The sequence below is a fragment of the Mus pahari genome, chromosome 1 (assembly GCF_900095145.1).
Source record: "Mus pahari chromosome 1, PAHARI_EIJ_v1.1, whole genome shotgun sequence".
Lineage (NCBI taxonomy): Eukaryota > Metazoa > Chordata > Mammalia > Rodentia > Muridae > Mus > Mus pahari.
In genome coordinates this window covers 79366224-79383273 of record NC_034590.1, presented here as the reverse complement: position 1 = coordinate 79383273, position 17050 = coordinate 79366224, and the positions used below count along the sequence as shown (strand labels likewise).

Below are 17050 nucleotides of genomic sequence, written 5' to 3'. Positions count from 1 at the left end.
AGAGAGAGAGAGAGAGAGAGAGAGAGAGAGAGAGAGAGAGAGAGAAAAGAAAGAAAGAAAGAAAGACAGAAAAGAAAAAAGAGAAAAGAAAAGAAAAAAGAAGAAAAGAAAAAAGAAAAGAAAAGAAAAGAAAAGAAAAGAAAAGAAAAGAAAAGATAGATTAACATCTCACTAACCCATTCAGGATGTTTTTTAAAATTGTGGAAGTTATTACCTCTTACTGGTCTTATAAAGGATAAGCACACTACAGTCACTCATGGGACCCTTCAGGCTCTGTTTTCTTACTCAGGGGTACAGTAACAGGCTAAAGGAGCAGGGCCTCTGGTCTTTACTGTTTCCCATGGCCACTCTCAGCAACACAGAGGGATCTGGTCCAGCCAAATGACTCTTGCTCTTGTTGTCCACAGAAAATCCTTCGAGTTTGAGGATGCATCCAGTCTCCAATCCCTGTACCCCTCTTCTCCTACTGAGAATGGTACTGAGAGTCAACCCAAGTTTGGATCCAAAAGCACTTTAGAAGAGAATGCATATGAAGATATTGTGGGTAAGCAGTGGTGGAGGTGGTTGAGGCGGGCCTTCCCTGGGGCTGTAGAACAGCTACTAGAAGAGATGTTCATAGGCTCATCTCATGTGGAACACCATGGTTCCACCTTAGGTAATTCCTGAGTGAGCTGAAATCTAGAGGGCCTAGGGGGCCGCAGGAAGGGACGAATGACACCATTCCTTTCTTATGCTTTTGGAAGACTTGAGAGCCTAACAAATACTCCTCCTTAGCTGTGCACCACTTAACTGTTGCAGGGTTCTGTTTTTCTGTAAAACCATAGCAATGTGAGAATATGAACACCAACACTGATAGTAATACTATTTAAGATTGTTGTTAGGGGGACTGGAGAGATGGCTCAATGGTTAAGAATACTGGACACGGGCTGGTGAGATGGCTCAGTGGGTAAGAGCACCTGAGTGCTCTTCCGAAGGTCCAGAGTTCAAATCCCAGCAACCACATGGTGGCTCATAACCATCCGTAACAAGATCTGACGCCCTCCTCTGGAATGTCTGAAGACACTAGAGTGTACTTACATATAATAAATAAATAAATCTTTAAAAAAAAGAATATTGTACACACTTCCAGAGGACTCAAGTTCAATTCCCAGCAATCATATAATAGCCCACAACTGTCTATATCTTCAGTCCTAGGGGATCTTATGCTTTCTTCTGGCCTCCAGGAACACTGTACTCACATGGTGCATGGATATGCATTCAGACAATCACTTAAACAAATAAAATACAAATAAATAAAATCTCAGAAAAATTGTTAGGATTAAATGAGCTAAGAATATGACACTGGCAGATTTGGCATGCAATATAAACCTGTTACTATAATTTCCCAGTGTCCTCACATGGCTGAAGGGGTGAGGGAGTTCAATGGGATTCCATTTATGAGGTCACTAATTCTTTATGAGAACTCTGCCTTCTTGACCTAATTCCTTCCCAGATCACAAGGCTTTCTGATATTAATTTTGAGAAGACACAGATATTCAGATGTATAGCCTAGTTTCATAGATTCTAGAAAAAGACATGAGGTTTTGTGAAGAAGACCTTGGTAGAGGCTTCAAACACTGAGTCTGTGTCCTCACATTTAGGAGATACTGGGTTTTTCAAGGACTTCTAGTAGATCTGCTTAATCTTTGCTCTATAAAAACAGTTTCTGGTCAGAAAACAGATTGCCTCTGGGTGGGCCATAGATGCTATCTTTACCGTCCAGGACTGTGTTCTATATAAACACCTGAAGAATATAGTTTGGTGGCATTCATTCCTCCTGCCCTGAAGAAGAGCAGTATTGTTACCGTTGCTGTCTAGCAAGGGAGTAAGCACTGTGTTAGCAGGCTTGATTTCAAAATCTACAAAGGGATACAGTACACAATCCTGTGTTCCATTTATTTTGGGTATTTTGGTCTGTTTTTTAAACAAGTCTTTTGCTATGCAGCTCAGGTTAGCCTAGAACTCTAAATTCTTCTGCCTCAGCCTTTCAAGTACCAGGATTATAGGTATGTGTTACCATCTGGCTATTCTTGATATTCATTTTAGTTTTATCTCTGTCTTCTTCAGGGGGCCTCTGATTCTGTACAAAATATGTCTTTGAATAGATCAGCAAAGCAGGGAGATGCATTGTGCTGTCATCATTTTTGTGTCGTCTTGTTCTGTCTCCAGCCTTGAATTAGGAGAACATGGTCTTAACATGAGAGAGAGAATAGTGGCCACAGTAGAGAGAACTTTTCAGGTTCTTAGGCTAAGAGAACCTTATGAAGCAGGGGTCATCTGCTTCCCCATTTAATCTGTGCTATCTCTTCATAATTTCCTCCTTACTTTTTTTCTCCTTATTTTTTTTAGCTTTATTTATTTTATGTGTCTGAATGTTCTGCCTTCACACACCATGTGCATGCCTGGTGCTTGTGGAAGTCTGAATAGGACATCACTTGTTCTCTGCAAGAGCAACAAAAGCTCTGAACCCCTGAGCTATTTCACTAACCTGCGTACTTTCCTCTACCAGTTACTGGGCTAGCGCCTTTAGGTATGTGGTAGCCACATTCAGACCCACAGACATATTGCTGTCCTAGGTATGGGGCGTATAGCATGTGCCCACTGCAGCAGTAAGGCTGTGGGAACATAGGCCCCTGACAACAGGAGACTGGGGAGAGAAGCCTTTCCCTAACTGCTCATGAAATGAGAGCACTATTCAGAGCTTACACGGAGCTGTGGGGGTCAGATCCAAATATCTAGAATCAAGGTGAGCAGTTGAGAAAGATGCTTCAGGGTACACTCTGTTTTGTACAACTTGCATCTCCAGCTAATCTACCAGAGACTCATCCAGCCTGCTCTGTGGTTTCTTACCTTCTCACATAAATACAGTATCCCAGAATGGAAGAGAAGACAGCTCTGTTGCTTCATCTTTCTAGCCTTATCCCTTTTACAGGGTCTTTTCCAGTTGGCAGAAATTGTAATATCAGGGCTCTTGGGACTATCCACTAGGACTGCAATATGATGGCAGAAAGCTGTAGTTTTTCTATTATCCTGGTAACACAACTGGAAGGAAGAGTTGTAATCATTACTGTTTTCTTACAAGGCTTAGGAGACCTTTCTGTGCTGTCCAAGGATTCCAGGGGTAGATATATTTTTATAGCAACTGAATTACCAGGAGACAAGAGCCCCCCCCCCCCCACACACACACACACCAGTTTATGGTTCAGTACTCTATTTGGAGAATTTTCTAGAGGCGCTATCCTGGCACAGAGCTATTTCCTGGGCCTCCTTAGGAAGGAAGGGTGTCTGCCTCTCATGTGTTAAGGTGACTCTTTTTCTACTTTGGAATATTATATGAAGAGACAAGAAATATGAGAGAAGCTTGGTTGCTTCTTGGATGGGTGAGGTGAAAGTAGGGGGAAGTGCTACACATGGTAAAGTAGGGGTTGGGCATCTTCCTAATCACTCACCTAACGTTTGGATTCCTGGGTCCTCGGAAGAAGGCAGGGGTAAGACAGTGAGCAGGCACTGATTTGGGAGCTTGTGGTTTGCAAATTGGGGTGGAGGTAGCTTTGAGAGTCTGTTAGGACAATGTCTCGGTGTATTGTTTGCTTTGTATCTTCCACAGAAGTTCAGTCTGAATCGTATGACCTAACCAGAGAGGCTAGAAGAAAAAATACAAGGGAGGGTAGTTGTGTTAGGTTCCGGTTGGCTTTCCCTTTACTTGCTTCAGAGATTCAAGAATATGAACTCTTGGGCTGGCGAGATGGCCCAGCAGTTAAGAGCATTGGCTGCTCTTCCAAAGGTCCTGAGTTCAAATCCCAGGAGCCACATGGTGGCTCACAACCATCTGTAATGGGATGTGATGCCCTCTTCTGGGCTGTCTGAAGACAGCTACAGTGTAGTTCAAAAAAAAAAAATGAACTCTTAAAGACTTCCAGAGCTCTCTTGTTGTTCAGCTTTGAAGATCATTTTCATTTTCTTGCCTAGGATTGATTGATCAGTGGCTCTGATTTCTAGACCTTACCCAGCCTCTGCCTTATGGGATTAAGACTGTTTCTGGTTCCAACTGGATTATCCAGCTTTGTGGTACTTCAGGTCAACTGGAATAAAATAAGCTCTGTTCTGGGCCTATGATGATGGATCTTATAAGGGAAGCAGAGAGTACCTATGCTAAATCTCCATCTTGGGTACATTCCTTTGGGCTGGTGTTCCTGAACTGTTAGAGAGTGTAGCCCACTGTCCCAGAGGCTAACATGAGCAAGGTACTTGGGAGGATTTACTGGCCTCCTGCTCGTATAAGGCATGCAGCCTGAAGGGTCCAGGGTGGGATACTCCAGAAAGGCTAAGATTTCAAAGCCTGCTAATGTGCAGTAGTGAGGCTCAAAGAGAACGTTGTTGCCTTGCCGCTTTCTAAAGCTGTTAATGTTTACTTGCTGACTTAGAAGATGCTGCTGTTCTATGGAGGCAGCTGAATTGAGCCTGACAATGAAAATATACCTTAGGAAGCAGCTGGCTAAGGAATTCTGTAGAGTGGCATCTGCCTGACTAGGGGGCCTGGGCTACATTCCTGCTCTGATCCCACTCCTATCAGTTAGCTGAGGTCCAGTGAGAGCTTCCTGGATATAGAAACATCAGTGGAAACAAGTCAGAACAGGTCTTGCCAGGAAAGCCTTTTCGGTTTCTATTTCACATTTTTTTCATTCACCCCTAGGCTTGGTAATAGCCAGGAACAGAGGGGACCTACAAGCATGGATGGTCCAGTAGGAACCTAGCAAAGCAACCAAGAGCTGTGACCTAGGGACAGGTGCCCAGGGCTGTTGGAAATAAGGGTAACAGCAGTCCCCAAGGGAAGCAGTCCCCAGCCTGGCCCTTTTCCCTCCTGTATAAAGAAGTGAGAAAGACAGAGGGCCAGGAGAATCAGAGCCAGAGGATTGCTAGGAAGGGAAGCTAGAGTCCAAAGGCCTTAGTTATCTGTACAGCCCAGGAAGCATGGAGTGTGCTGGGTACCTTGGATAGATGCACTCCTTTCTAAACTATTGTTCTAGTTATTGAATGAGTGGGGAATAAAGAAGGCAGTTCTCCTGTGTGGCAGCCAGAGAGCTGTAGGAAGGGGTGGGACTAGGACCTGATGGACTGGGAGTCTTCTAAAAGGGTCAGTGTGCTGAGAGTGGGCTCTGAAAAACCTCTTTCAGAAGAGTGCAAAGCAGCCAGGCAGTGGTGGCGCATGCCTTTAATCCCAGCACTTGGGAGGCAGAGGCAGGTGGATTTCTGAGTTTGAGGCCAGCCTGGTCTACAGAGTGAGTTCCAGGACAGCCAGGGCTACACAGAAAAAACGCTGTCTCCAAAGAAATAAAAAAATAAAAAATAAATAAATAAAAAAACAGAAGAATGCAAAGCAGACATGATTGGCCCTTATCTTGTCAGCAAAGCTGGGAAAGGTTGAGACCCTTGGTTTCCCAAGCCAAGCTTGATGAGATGGGGCTGCACAGAGACATCCTTGGCTTACCACTCTCTCACCCTCTAATGCTGTGCAGACTGTTCTGAGGAAACCATATGGGCAGGGTTGCAAGGGAAAGGTATGCAGTCTGTCTAAATCCCAGTCTCACAAAAGTACCTGGCAAATTGTCACCTTACCTCTCCCTTCAGCTCTGGCCTCCCCAGCTTTCACTGTGGAGTGCTCTAGCACTGTGTCGCACTCTCAGTTTATTTCTTGGCAAATTCAGTTTATTGGCTCTAGTACTCACCATCTTTTTGCTCTTTGCCCATCCATACTCCTGGGCATCTTTCCTCCTGCAGAGATGATTGGAGTCCCCAGGAGCAGACAGGATCTGGAGTTGGACTGATCAGAGGTCATCTTAGGCTGGGAAGCATGGCAGTTAGTGGGTCCCTTAGATTAGAGGAGAGAGAAGCGGGCACTAGGGCTGGGCAGGAAGAGCCGGTCCTCAAGGCCGTCCGTCCGTCTGTCCGTCCCACAGAGGCAGTTCTGGCATACACAAGTTGGTGCCTTCCAGCTGCCCTTCCCAAGGCTGTCATCAACATGCTTTGCTTCTGCCGCTTCTCTGGAATTCATCTTACACTTTCTACTTACAGCTTTAGAGTCTATGTCAATTATCAAAGCTCTGATTCTGAGGAAAGAAGGAAAAAGAGAAGAGGATAAAGGAAAAAATAGACTTAGAACTCACAGCATGGCCCTCAGACACTATTAGGAAGTGTCGGATACAGGAGTCAGGGAGCAGCAGTTCCATTCACCTCTTTGCTGTGCCCATCTTCCTTCTGTCCCCTTTCTTCTTCTTTTCTTCCGTCTTTCCTCCCCATCCGAGGGGGCATTTGATAATGCAGAAGCATTTTTGGTTGTAACCAAGGGAGAGTAATGTCAGGCTAGTATTGAAAAGCCAGGCTGGGAGGTGGTGGCGCACGCCTTTAATCCCAGCACTTGGGAGGCAGAGACAGGCGGATTTCTGAGTTTGAGGCCAGCCTGGTCTACAGAGTGAGTTCCAGGACAGCCAGGGCTATACAGAGAAACCCTGTCTCGAACCCCCCCCCCCCAAAAAAAAAGCCAGAATTGTGGGAAATGTCCTATAAATGGTCAGGTCAGCTCATCAACCCAAAATGTTGACCTCTTCAAGAAACTCTGATGAAAAGGGATTGAAATGATCTTCTTATAGGTTGGAGATGAGGATTCAGGCCAATCACTTAGTCCAAGGCAATTTGAATGAGTGTGAAATAAATATAACAAATACTTCTCTAGCCCCAATCTGGAAAGTAATATACAGGTCCTATTTTACAGAGCAGAAGAATAATTATGTCCTAGCATTCTTCTACTTTGCATCCCCTTCACCTCTCAACCTTGTAAGATACTTGTTAGGTAGGGACCAAGAAGTAGAGATCCACCCACTCCCTCCAGAAATATACCTCATGTGAAGGGGGCTGGAAAACTGTGCAGGGGATGCTGGGTTTGAGCCAACTTTACTTAGTCAGGGCCCTGGGATGGAGAAGAGTCATTTTAATGGCATGGCAGTTCCAGGAAAAGCTCTGCTCCATTGCTGCGGAGCGTGTTGTGTTGGGAATCACTTAATCCAACCCCCGCTCTTTTCTTGACTCATCCTTGACTCATGAGTTTACAGAGATTTGTGTTGCTCCTGCTGCAGTCTGTATCCTCACTCCCCCACCTCCACAAAGGCATTTCCTAAAGTCATTGTGGTTTCTTATTTAATAAATAGATGCTACAGTTTAGGAGATCCTCAGCTTCATGAGCAATCGCTAAGCATGCTAGGCTTGCATTTTCTTCTGTACCCTGTTAAGTGAGTTGCAATCCCACCAGCCTCCTTTTCCAGTCTGTTAGGAGGAGAGGTAAGATACATGCAGGCATCTGCAGGGTAGGCACGAGGCTCCGCATTTGCCCAAGCTCAGTCCTGTTCACGCTGTAGGAGCAAATCCTTCCCTGGGCATGCTATCTGCCACAGAGGTCCCAAACAGTAGCATTGAGTCTAGGGCAAGACTACAGAAAGACAACCGAGGGGAAGTGAGGGCTGTATTGGTAAGGAGTCCCTGACCTTGTCACCACCCTGATCTCACTGCTGGGGTTAAGCTTAGACTGATGGAGCAACGTGACTCCCTGGTTTTACTGTGTGTTAGGAAAGTCTCACCAGGGCTGGCGAGATGGCTCGGAGGTTAAGAACACTGACTGTTCTTTCAAAGGTCCTGAGTTCAATCCCAGCAACCACATGATGGTGGCTCACAGCCATCTGTAATGAGATCTGATGCCCTCTTCTGTGTCTGAAGAGAGCAACAGTGTACTTACATGGAAGGAAGGAAGGAAGGAAGGAAGGAAGGAAGGAAGGAAGGAAGGAAGGAAGGAAGGAAGGAAGGAAGGAAGNAGGAAGGAAGGAAGGAAGGAAGGAAGGAAGGAAGGAAGGAAGGAAGGAAGGAAGGAAGGAAGGAAGAAAGAAAGAAAGGAAGGAAGGATCCTCATGGGAGAGGATGTCACAGGAAGGTGTAACTTAGGACAGGATGAATCTCAAAAATCTTATAGTCTTGGGCAGGGACCATGTTTGGAGCTCTCCTAAGACTTTATGGTAGTGTCAATGTAGAGCATCCTGCCAGAGATTTTAGAAACTGGACCTGAGATGCAAGAACTCTCTTCCTTTCTTTTGGCCTGGACTCCTTCCAAGCCTTTCACACTCCTATGTCACCGTGGGAAAGTCTCTGCCAAATGGGGAACAATGAGGATTCTTTCTCTGCTAAGCTTATCCGTAGAGGCATTAGCTGACATGCTCAGAGAGAAGGATGAACGAAGTCTCACTGAGCACTCACTAGGGCTGTTCGGCCCTCTGGTTGCCTGCGACAGTATGCCTTCCTGCAAGACTTGGAGACCTAGGAGTAGGTCAGAGGAGGATCTAGCAAAGCTCTGCTCCCTCAAGTTCTTTGAGTTCTTTCATACTTACCCCTGAAACTGGACCCAGGAGACCCACAGAGAGCTGAGTAAAGGGGCGGCTATGGGATCTCGGAAAGCCTTTCCAGGAGCCGATCTCGGGGGCTTTACCAGCAGAAGGCTAGAGCTTGTAGTGTCAGCGTTGTCCTCTGCCAGTCTTGTGCAATCCCTAATTTATAAAGCAGTGGCCAGACAGGGCTGAGCTGAGCTGAGCTGGAGGTGGGGAGTGGGGGCCTCAGCTTCTACACTTGGAGCCAAGATCTGTTTGTAGCCTCCCCGCTGCAGACAGGCAGCAGCGTGACTCATGAGCTGAAGGGCCAGACTGAAGATATTCTCTGTGCTTCACAGGAATTGTGCGTGTGTCTCTCTTATTCTTTCCTTCTCTTCTCTAACCTTGCCTCCTCTGCAGGAGGGCTTCCCAAGGAGAACCCCTACGAGGATGTGGACTTAAAGAACCGAAGAGCTGGACGAAAATCCCAGCAACTGTCTGAGAACTCCTTGGACTCTTTGCACAGGATGTGGAGTCCCCAAGACAGGAAGTACAACAACCCACCCATGCAGGTAATGCAGTTCTGGCCTAGGCAGTGTGAGGCCTCTCCCCAAGCTTTTACTGATGCTATTGTCCTGGCTAGCGATTGGCAGCCGGCTTTGCCTCAGGAGAGGGCTGTGCACTCAGGACCTTCTGCCATGTTGAAACTGCCGTGGGCAATTGAGATGTGCCTCCAGGGCATCCTATCTTGCCCATTTTTTCCCCTCACTGTTTGCGTTCTAGCAAGAAAACCAAACCAGGAGCTCTTACAAACTCCTATTAGCAGCAAATAAGGGCTTTCTTAGAGACTTGACATTCTGCAGCTCGGTCCCAAATTACCTTAGTTGTGAAATTTGAGGGTTAATGGCAGGACTTGGGAGAGCCAGCTAGTGAGGGCCTGTGCCCTCAAGGTGCTTTCAAGCTTCCTTAGTCTCTGTTCTCACAGCACTTGGCAGAGGGGTTGCCTCGGGAAAGGGTTGTGTACCTAGGAACTTGTACCATGTTGAGAACCCTGTAGGCAGGCAGGTAGGATATCCTCAGGGATGCTTGCCTTCCTGGCAATGTGTGGGATCCACTGTCATATAGGCTCTGTACTGAAAAGCATCAGTGTTTAGAGCATAGGTCTATAGATTAGGGCTGAGAGAAGGGCAGCCCAGGACATTGTAGTGAGGGAGCTACTTGAGTATGAGGCCTATGTTGCTGAGCCCTGGTGGGGCTAGAGCCTTGTTCTTTCCCTGGAAAAAGTGAGCGTGGCCAGTCTTCCAGAGTCACATAGCAGAGCAGACTGGCAGGAGAGAATAAGGAGTATTTAGAATGGGGAGCTAGCACAGTGTGTAAAATGCTTACTTTACAATGTGAACCCCTGAGCACAGATTCCCCAGAGCCCATGTAAAGCCAAATGCAGTAGCAATGGTCTGTAATCCCAATGTTCCTATAGCAAGACAAAGTGGAGAATCTGAAGAAGCTAGTAGGTCACCTATCCTGATATTTACATAAGCAAACAATGTAGAACAAACAAATTGGAAGGTGAAGATCAACAGCTAAAGCTGTACTCAGCCCTGCGTCTGTATAACCACACACACACACACACACACACACACACACACACACACACACACACACAAAACAAAATAAAAATGGGCTGGAGAGCAGTTATGAGCACTTAATATTCTTTCAGAGGACCCACATTTGGTTCTCAACACCCACATGGCAGTTCACAACTATCTGTAACTCCAGTTTGGGGGAATTTGATGCCCTCTTCTGACCTCCACAGATAGCAGACACATGTGGTATATATATGTACATGCAGGCAAAAGACTCAATGTACATAAAATATAACTTTTTTTTAAAGAACAATAAAGAAGTGTTTGAGGAATGGAGTGAAGGAAGGGAGAGAAGAGAAAGCCAAAAGGCCCAGAGAAACTCTAGACAAGCTCGTTCTGCTCTTACCCAGAGTCCCAGGGCGCAGGGAGCCAGGAGAGTAGAGAAGCGCGCGGTTCTGACTGCCCGTGTAACTCTTTAACTGGACAAATGCAAGGATCTGGGTGGCTTATAATGTGGGACAGAAAAATACATAATTTTTTTTCTGGCTTTGAAATCATGTGGTGGCTTTGATGATGCATCTGTCCTTCTGACATGCTCTTTTCAGATGGGCTACCATTGAATTTGTATTGCTAGACTGATTAGCTTGGAAAAGATATTGGCAGTGGAAAGAAAAGGATTTGCTGAAAATTGAGAAGAGGCAGATTGAGACAAAAACTTGAGGGCTCTCAGGAGATGCCTACTTTCCCAGAAATTCCACTATCAATTAGCCAATTAGGTGCTCTGTACTGAAGAACATCAGCTGTTAATTGAGGATATACAGAGTCAGAGAACGAGATGGCCCAGAATGGTATGGTGAGAGGGAGCCAGTTGAATGTGAGGTCTGTCTTACTCAACTTTGGTGGCCACAGCCCAAGACCCCTATTATCTGGAGGAAGTAAGCATGGCTGTCAGGCTCACACAGCAGAGCAGGTGAACAGGTAGGCTATGGTCTCCTGCACAGAAGGCTTCAGAAATGAGGAGGGAGAACGAGTGCTCCCTCATCCGCAGTCACTGATCCTCTGGAGATTCCTGCTCTGTCTCCTCTTCCTGCTCCATAGAGGATCTTTTTTCTTTATTCTTTTCTGGCAGAGGAAGTAAAACTTTCTTTGAGGAAGCAAGCATTTAATCTAGTGCTTACCTGGCCACTGAATAGCTAAGGTCTTTAAGGAGGAAACTCTAGGGTATTGAATTCTAACAGGGAACTGGTGAGAGCTGAGGATGTCAGCCTTTTAGTTCTATCCACAGATAGCAGCAGACAGATACTGATAAAACACTTGTGGTGAGCTCCCTCTCATATCCTGTCCCCCATGCCAGCTGTCCCTGAAACCCAGCAGCCAGTCCCTGCGCAGTGGGAACTGGTCAGAAAGGAAGAGCCATCGTTTGCCACGATTACCCAAGAGGCATAGCCATGATGACATGATGCTGCTGGCTCAGCTGAGCCTGCCGTCCTCACCCTCCAGCCTCAATGAGGACAGCCTCAGCACCACAAGTGAGCTGCTGTCCAGCCGCAGGTCCCGCCGCATTCCCAAGGTATCCTTCCCGCATTGAGCCCAGGGCGCTAGGCAGATGGGTGGGTAGGCAAACAGCTCTGCTCTGGCCTTCCTTCCTTCCTTCCTCCTCCTCCTCTAATCTGGGCTGCTTTTTTTAGTTCCCCTTGAATAGATTGAGGACCTCCTTTCCCCCGTCCCTTCTTTACCAGTAAGATTGCACTAGCCCTTCCCAGTACTGAAGGTTAGAGGGAAAAGACTAGCTGAGCTGAGGCTCTCTTTCCCAGTGTGACAGATGAATTTGGGTTCTTGTGCACAGAAACATCTTTGGCCTTTCAGGGACCTAAAGATTCAGACCAGCTCTTCCTATGTCTCAAAATCAAAGAGCTTTCAGCAATGATTTGCACATGTGTCCATGTGCCCGCTCCTCAGCCCTGCACATGCTGCTCTGCAGGATTTAGCTAAATGGTATTTTTAGCTTGAAAACAATGCTTGGGCATATTGAGAATTTAGCTTCTTCCTGTCAGGCCCCAGGTTATGGCCCAGAGAGGAAAGGCTAGAATCCTTGTTCCTGTTTTTATATCTGAGAAACTCTTTGTCTCAGTTGCTTCAATGACTCTTGGGACCCAGGAGCTCCCATCCTGTCTAGTTTGATCACAGTTCCTTCCTTTGGGGAGCTAAGTTTAGTGTCCTTGTCTTGGGGCAGGAACCTACTCCTGGGGCACAGGGTAGATGGAGAGCTACCAAGGGTGGCTGGTAAGCCTCCACTGTGGTCATTTTAATAGGAAGACCGGTGCTGGACCCTGCTGGACCAGTGCACAAAGCTCTTGCACACCTATAAGGGAAAGAATGGGTTCATAATTTGTCTTCATAGAATTAGGGGCAGCTGGTGATAGAATAACCTCACCTTCTCTGCTTTTTTTTTTTTTAACCAGCTTGTCCAAAGAATTAACTCTATCTATAATGCCAAGAGAGGAAAGAAGAGGTTGAAAAAGCTGTCTATGTCCAGCCTTGAGACAGCATCATTGAGAGGTAGGTGTCGGTGTCTAAGCTGCGTCACCTTTGCGAGTCCATGAATATCAGGGATGGGAGAGATGTGGATTGACTTCAGTTCATCTCACCTGAGATAGTAATGGGATCCTTCTGCTTTGTAGGAGGGTAGCACCCTTCCACAAAATGGCCACGTAAGTGGGAGGGGCTGAGGGGAAATTAACTCTGTGATGGTTTCCTTCAGACTTTGGACTATGAGGCCCTGAGCTAGGACATGTGGGAATCTGCTTTGGGCAAAAGCAAAGGCCAGACTTACTGAGCTCTGTGGTCTGTTTTCCATTTCCAATCTTGGACTATCTGAGGCAGGTCCTTTGTATTCCAGACATCTAGGCCTCTCTGTGGCTCAGCCTTCAACTTCGGCCCTCAGCTTCACCCACCCAGTAGGTGTTTGCATATAGGTTAGCACTGGAGGCCTGATCTCTGAGGTATCCTGGTTCTGAGCCATTTGCCTCCTGCCCTCAGATGCCTATCATTGGCCCAGAGTAGCCCAGACTAGGTTTAGGCCTGTTTGCCATTCGTAATGCTGGGAGGCTCACAGGCCAGCAAGATAGCTTAGCTGATAAATGCTCTTGCTGACAAGCCTGGCCACCTAAGTTTGAGCCACAAAACCTCTGTGTTAGATGGAGAGAATCGATTCCTACAAACCGCCTTCTGATCGCCATATAAACATGGCTGCATGCGTAAGCCCATATTCATTCATTTGCTCTCTCTCTCTCTCTCTCTCTCTCTCTCTCTCTCTCTCTCTCTCTCACACACACACACACACACACACACACACACACACACGATAAATATAAAAACCTATTTTTTACAATTTGGGAAATAGACTCCAAAAATATTTGCTATAGACCAATGTGTCTACCTGTTGTTACTTTTCCAGATGAGAACAGTGAAAGCGAGAGTGACTCTGATGACAGGTTCAAAGGTAAGGTGACATCCCTCCCCATCCCCAGGGAATCAGCTCGCTCTTCCGCATTCATGGGCCCAGGGTCCCAGACCGGCCCTGGAGTGTGGGTAAATGTCAACAGGAAGGCCAGCTAGCAGACCACCAGAGCAGGAGGCTATTGAGAAATTCCTCCTTGAGCTCAGCCCTTCAGTGTTGAGTCCAAAAATTGGTCTCCCTGTGCCAAATTTAAAGCTGTTAACTGTCCATCCATCCCGAGCCATTGCGCCCGGACACTGGCTACTAGATTTGCTTTATAAATATTGTAAATCTGGAGGGCCAGCGGTGGGTTCAGATTATAATCAACTCTTTTGAGTGCAAGAATAGTGCCATAAACAGAAAATTGTCCTCTAGCTCCTATAAGGTCGCCTGTATCTAGAAAGGAGACTGAAAAGTCGGGTAAGACTTATGTTCATAGACGTTATTCAGAGGTGGAGCTGAGTCAGGTGATGGGGCCGATGGGAGGTCTTTGAGTGGCCAGTCTGGTTGTCTCCTAATGTGAGACCCGCCCCCAGCCCACACCCAGCGCTTGGTCCACATCCAGTCGATGCTGAAGCGAGCGCCCAGCTATCGGACGCTGGAGCTGGAGCTGCTCGAGTGGCAGGAGCGGGAGCTCTTTGAGTACTTTGTGGTTGTGTCCCTCAAGAAGAAGCCGTCTCGGAACACCTACCTCCCTGAAGTCTCCTATCAGTTTCCCAAGGTGAGCATGCCATCCCCAGATGCGCCTCCGCCACGTCCTAGGTCGCGTGCTCCTCGACACTTTGTTAGTAGCTGATTCACCCATTCAGGTCCAGAATTCAGTGTCCTTCAGTGTGTTTTCAGAGTCACACAGTCACCACTAAACTTCATTTTAAAACATCTTCTCACCTAAAGAAATCCCCCTACTCACTAGCAGGCAGCCCCTGCCCACGACCTGTGTCTTAGCAACCCTCGGCTCAGCAGCCAGTCTGGCTTCCTTGTGAGCCACAGGTAGCTAGCTCTGCCCTTGCCTGTCTGCATTGTTCTCTCTCCTGCTGTTTTCCTGGCTCCCTCACATTTCGAGCAGCAGAAGGGAGCCTCTGAGGTCTGCTCAGAAGCCTGGTGCGGCTTCCCACTTGCACACATCTCTTTTTTCTTCACCCTGCTTGTCTCATGGGAGGCTCCCTCTGAAGTGGTGGTTACTCCATCTGCCTGACCAGAATGCAGGGTCAGGGGTAGAGCTTGTTCGTTTTGTGTCATCCACGGGAGGAGATGCCTTTCAGTCCCTCTGTCCCTACTGCCCCAGGCTCCTTGTCATCTCAGTTCCCTCTCCTCATATCCTCTCCCTGGCAGCTGGACCGTCCCACCAAGCAGATGCGGGAGGCAGAAGAAAGGCTCAAAGCTATCCCCCAGTTTTGCTTTCCAGATGCCAAGGACTGGCTCCCTGTGTCAGAATACAGCAGGTAAGGCCTGACTTGGTCTAGCTATAGGAGGGAGAAGATACAGACTCACTCTCCCTAGAGTGGTACAACTAAGTGGGGCGTGCCCTAGTCTCTGCCTACTTTCTTTCCTGTTTTTGTTTGTTTGTTTTGTTTTGTTTTTTCATTTCTTTCACCCTACTTTTTTTTTTTAAGTTAGATCATTTTATTGGTTTGGGGGGCTTTTTGTTTGTTTGTTTTAAGATTTATTTATTTATTTTATGTGAGTACACTGTTGCTGTTTCAGACATACCAGAAGAGGGCATCGGATCCCATTACACATGGCTGTGAGCCATCATGTGGTTGCTGGGAATTGAACTCAGGACTTCTGGAAGAGCAGTCAGTGTCTCTTAACTGCTGAGCCATCTCTCCAGCCCTCACCCTACTTTCTTAAAGTAACCTGAGTCTTAAAGTAACCTGAAGTGGCAGTCCCTATTTTAGGAGCCATGTCTTGAGTCTTCTTGATAACTTCTTTGATGCCAGACCTCTCCCCCTTTCCTGTTTCAGTGAGACCTTTTCTTTCATGCTGACTGGGGAAGATGGGAGCAGGCGCTTTGGCTATTGTAGGCGCTTACTGGTGAGTAAGGCTATTTAGTTCTCAGAGGTGGATGGGGAGGGGAGGGCCAGGACATTTGTATATCTCTCTAGATCCTTCTGCAGCATTAGCCTGTGTGAAAGCCTGTGATCTGTTGAACCTGTCCCTAGTACATGTACTTGCACAGTTGAGGGACCCCTGGGATCTAAGATTATGTGCAGTGACGGGAAGGACGGATCACCTTCTGCTTGGTTGTAAATCATTTTAGCATTCTTGACTTTTCTTTGTATTCTTTTTCCTTGGATTGTCATCTTAGATTGCTGCCCTCTAGTTATGGTCATGTCACCCCACAGTTTATATTTGTTCACTCCACGCCTGACCATGATGTTGGGAGGAGCTCTGTCCATGTTCTGGTAGGGCTTCATCTGAGCAGGGGCTGAGAGGCACACCTCCTCTGGGGCTTTTGGAGAAATATTTTGAACCTAGGAGAAAGATGTTGGCTTTTGAAAATAGAAACTTTTTTCTCCCCAAAGAGCAATCTCTATTTCTATCATTCCTGGGAAGAGGGTTGCTGTAGATCTACAAAGAAGTAGTGGGGGAACAGAGCCCAGGGCCTGTCTTCCCTATTATTCTCCTCAAAGGTCAGTCATTGGGTTGTTGACAATGTTCTTTGGTTTTCAGGTATTAGTAGGAGAAGGCCGTGTCGGCTACCAGTCTAAAGATAGATAAGGGAGATCCTAGACAGGAGTCTAAGAGTCCTAAAAGAAGGGTTTGGGGGCATCCATCCAACCATCCATCCACAAGCATTCATTGTATGCCTGTTGTAGGTCAGGCCATATCCTAAAAGTATATACACAAAAATCCAGCACGTATTCTACCCTCAGTGTACAGCAGTCAGTCTAGTAGAGGACGCCAACTTTTAGTATTGAATGGAAGGGCTGTGGAAGTAAAATTTTGCTTAGGATTTGTCATGTTCCAGGAGAGATGCTTCACTGGTTTTGTGTCTCTTATTTTTAAAATCTTTATGATATCCTGTGGAGTACTATTATTATCTCTGACCTGTAGATTAAGAAATTAAAACTCCAAGATGGAATGACTTGCCCAAGGTCACACAACTGTGAGATGTGAGCCAGAACTGACTTCCAAATCCTTTATCCCCAGTCTGGCATTCTTGAATCCCTACCCCAACCCCCAGAGGATGATCTAGGGAGAAAAGGATATTTAGATATTGAATGTCGTGTGTGCTGAGGGACATGGAAGGGTCCAGATGCCAGGCTGGGAGCCAGGCAAAGACCAGCATGTGCCTGGATCCCCAGGGCATAGGGAGAACATCGGAAAGGCTGCCTTTGGCAGCACAGGGATGGAACAGAGCTGTGCTCTTTTGCAGTGGGCCTGCTGCCTCTAGGGAAGAGCATGTTTGTCCTGGCGCACTCAGAGAGGGCCTGGGCTGGGTCCCTGCCAAGGGGGCTGGCACTGGCTCGGCATTCCTGCAGATTGGACACAATGATTCTAACCCAAATCCCACATACTTGATT

General features: G+C 46.9%; 1 protein-coding gene across 9 annotated transcripts in view; it reads left to right on the top strand.

Annotated features, from left to right (window-relative positions):
* St5 (suppression of tumorigenicity 5) overlaps positions 1-17050 on the top strand; it is a 155822-nt gene that overhangs the window by 125270 nt on the left and 13502 nt on the right. For all 9 annotated transcript variants that reach the window (XM_029536900.1, XM_029536896.1, XM_029536906.1 and 6 more), the window contains 8 exons: positions 408-544; positions 8862-9013; positions 11379-11594; positions 12487-12583; positions 13482-13526; positions 14060-14244; positions 14856-14965; positions 15488-15557. In XM_029536900.1, the coding sequence (XP_029392760.1) occupies positions 408-544; positions 8862-9013; positions 11379-11594; positions 12487-12583; positions 13482-13526; positions 14060-14244; positions 14856-14965; positions 15488-15557 (1012 nt within the window). The remainder of the gene's footprint in view (positions 1-407; positions 545-8861; positions 9014-11378; positions 11595-12486; positions 12584-13481; positions 13527-14059; positions 14245-14855; positions 14966-15487; positions 15558-17050) is intronic.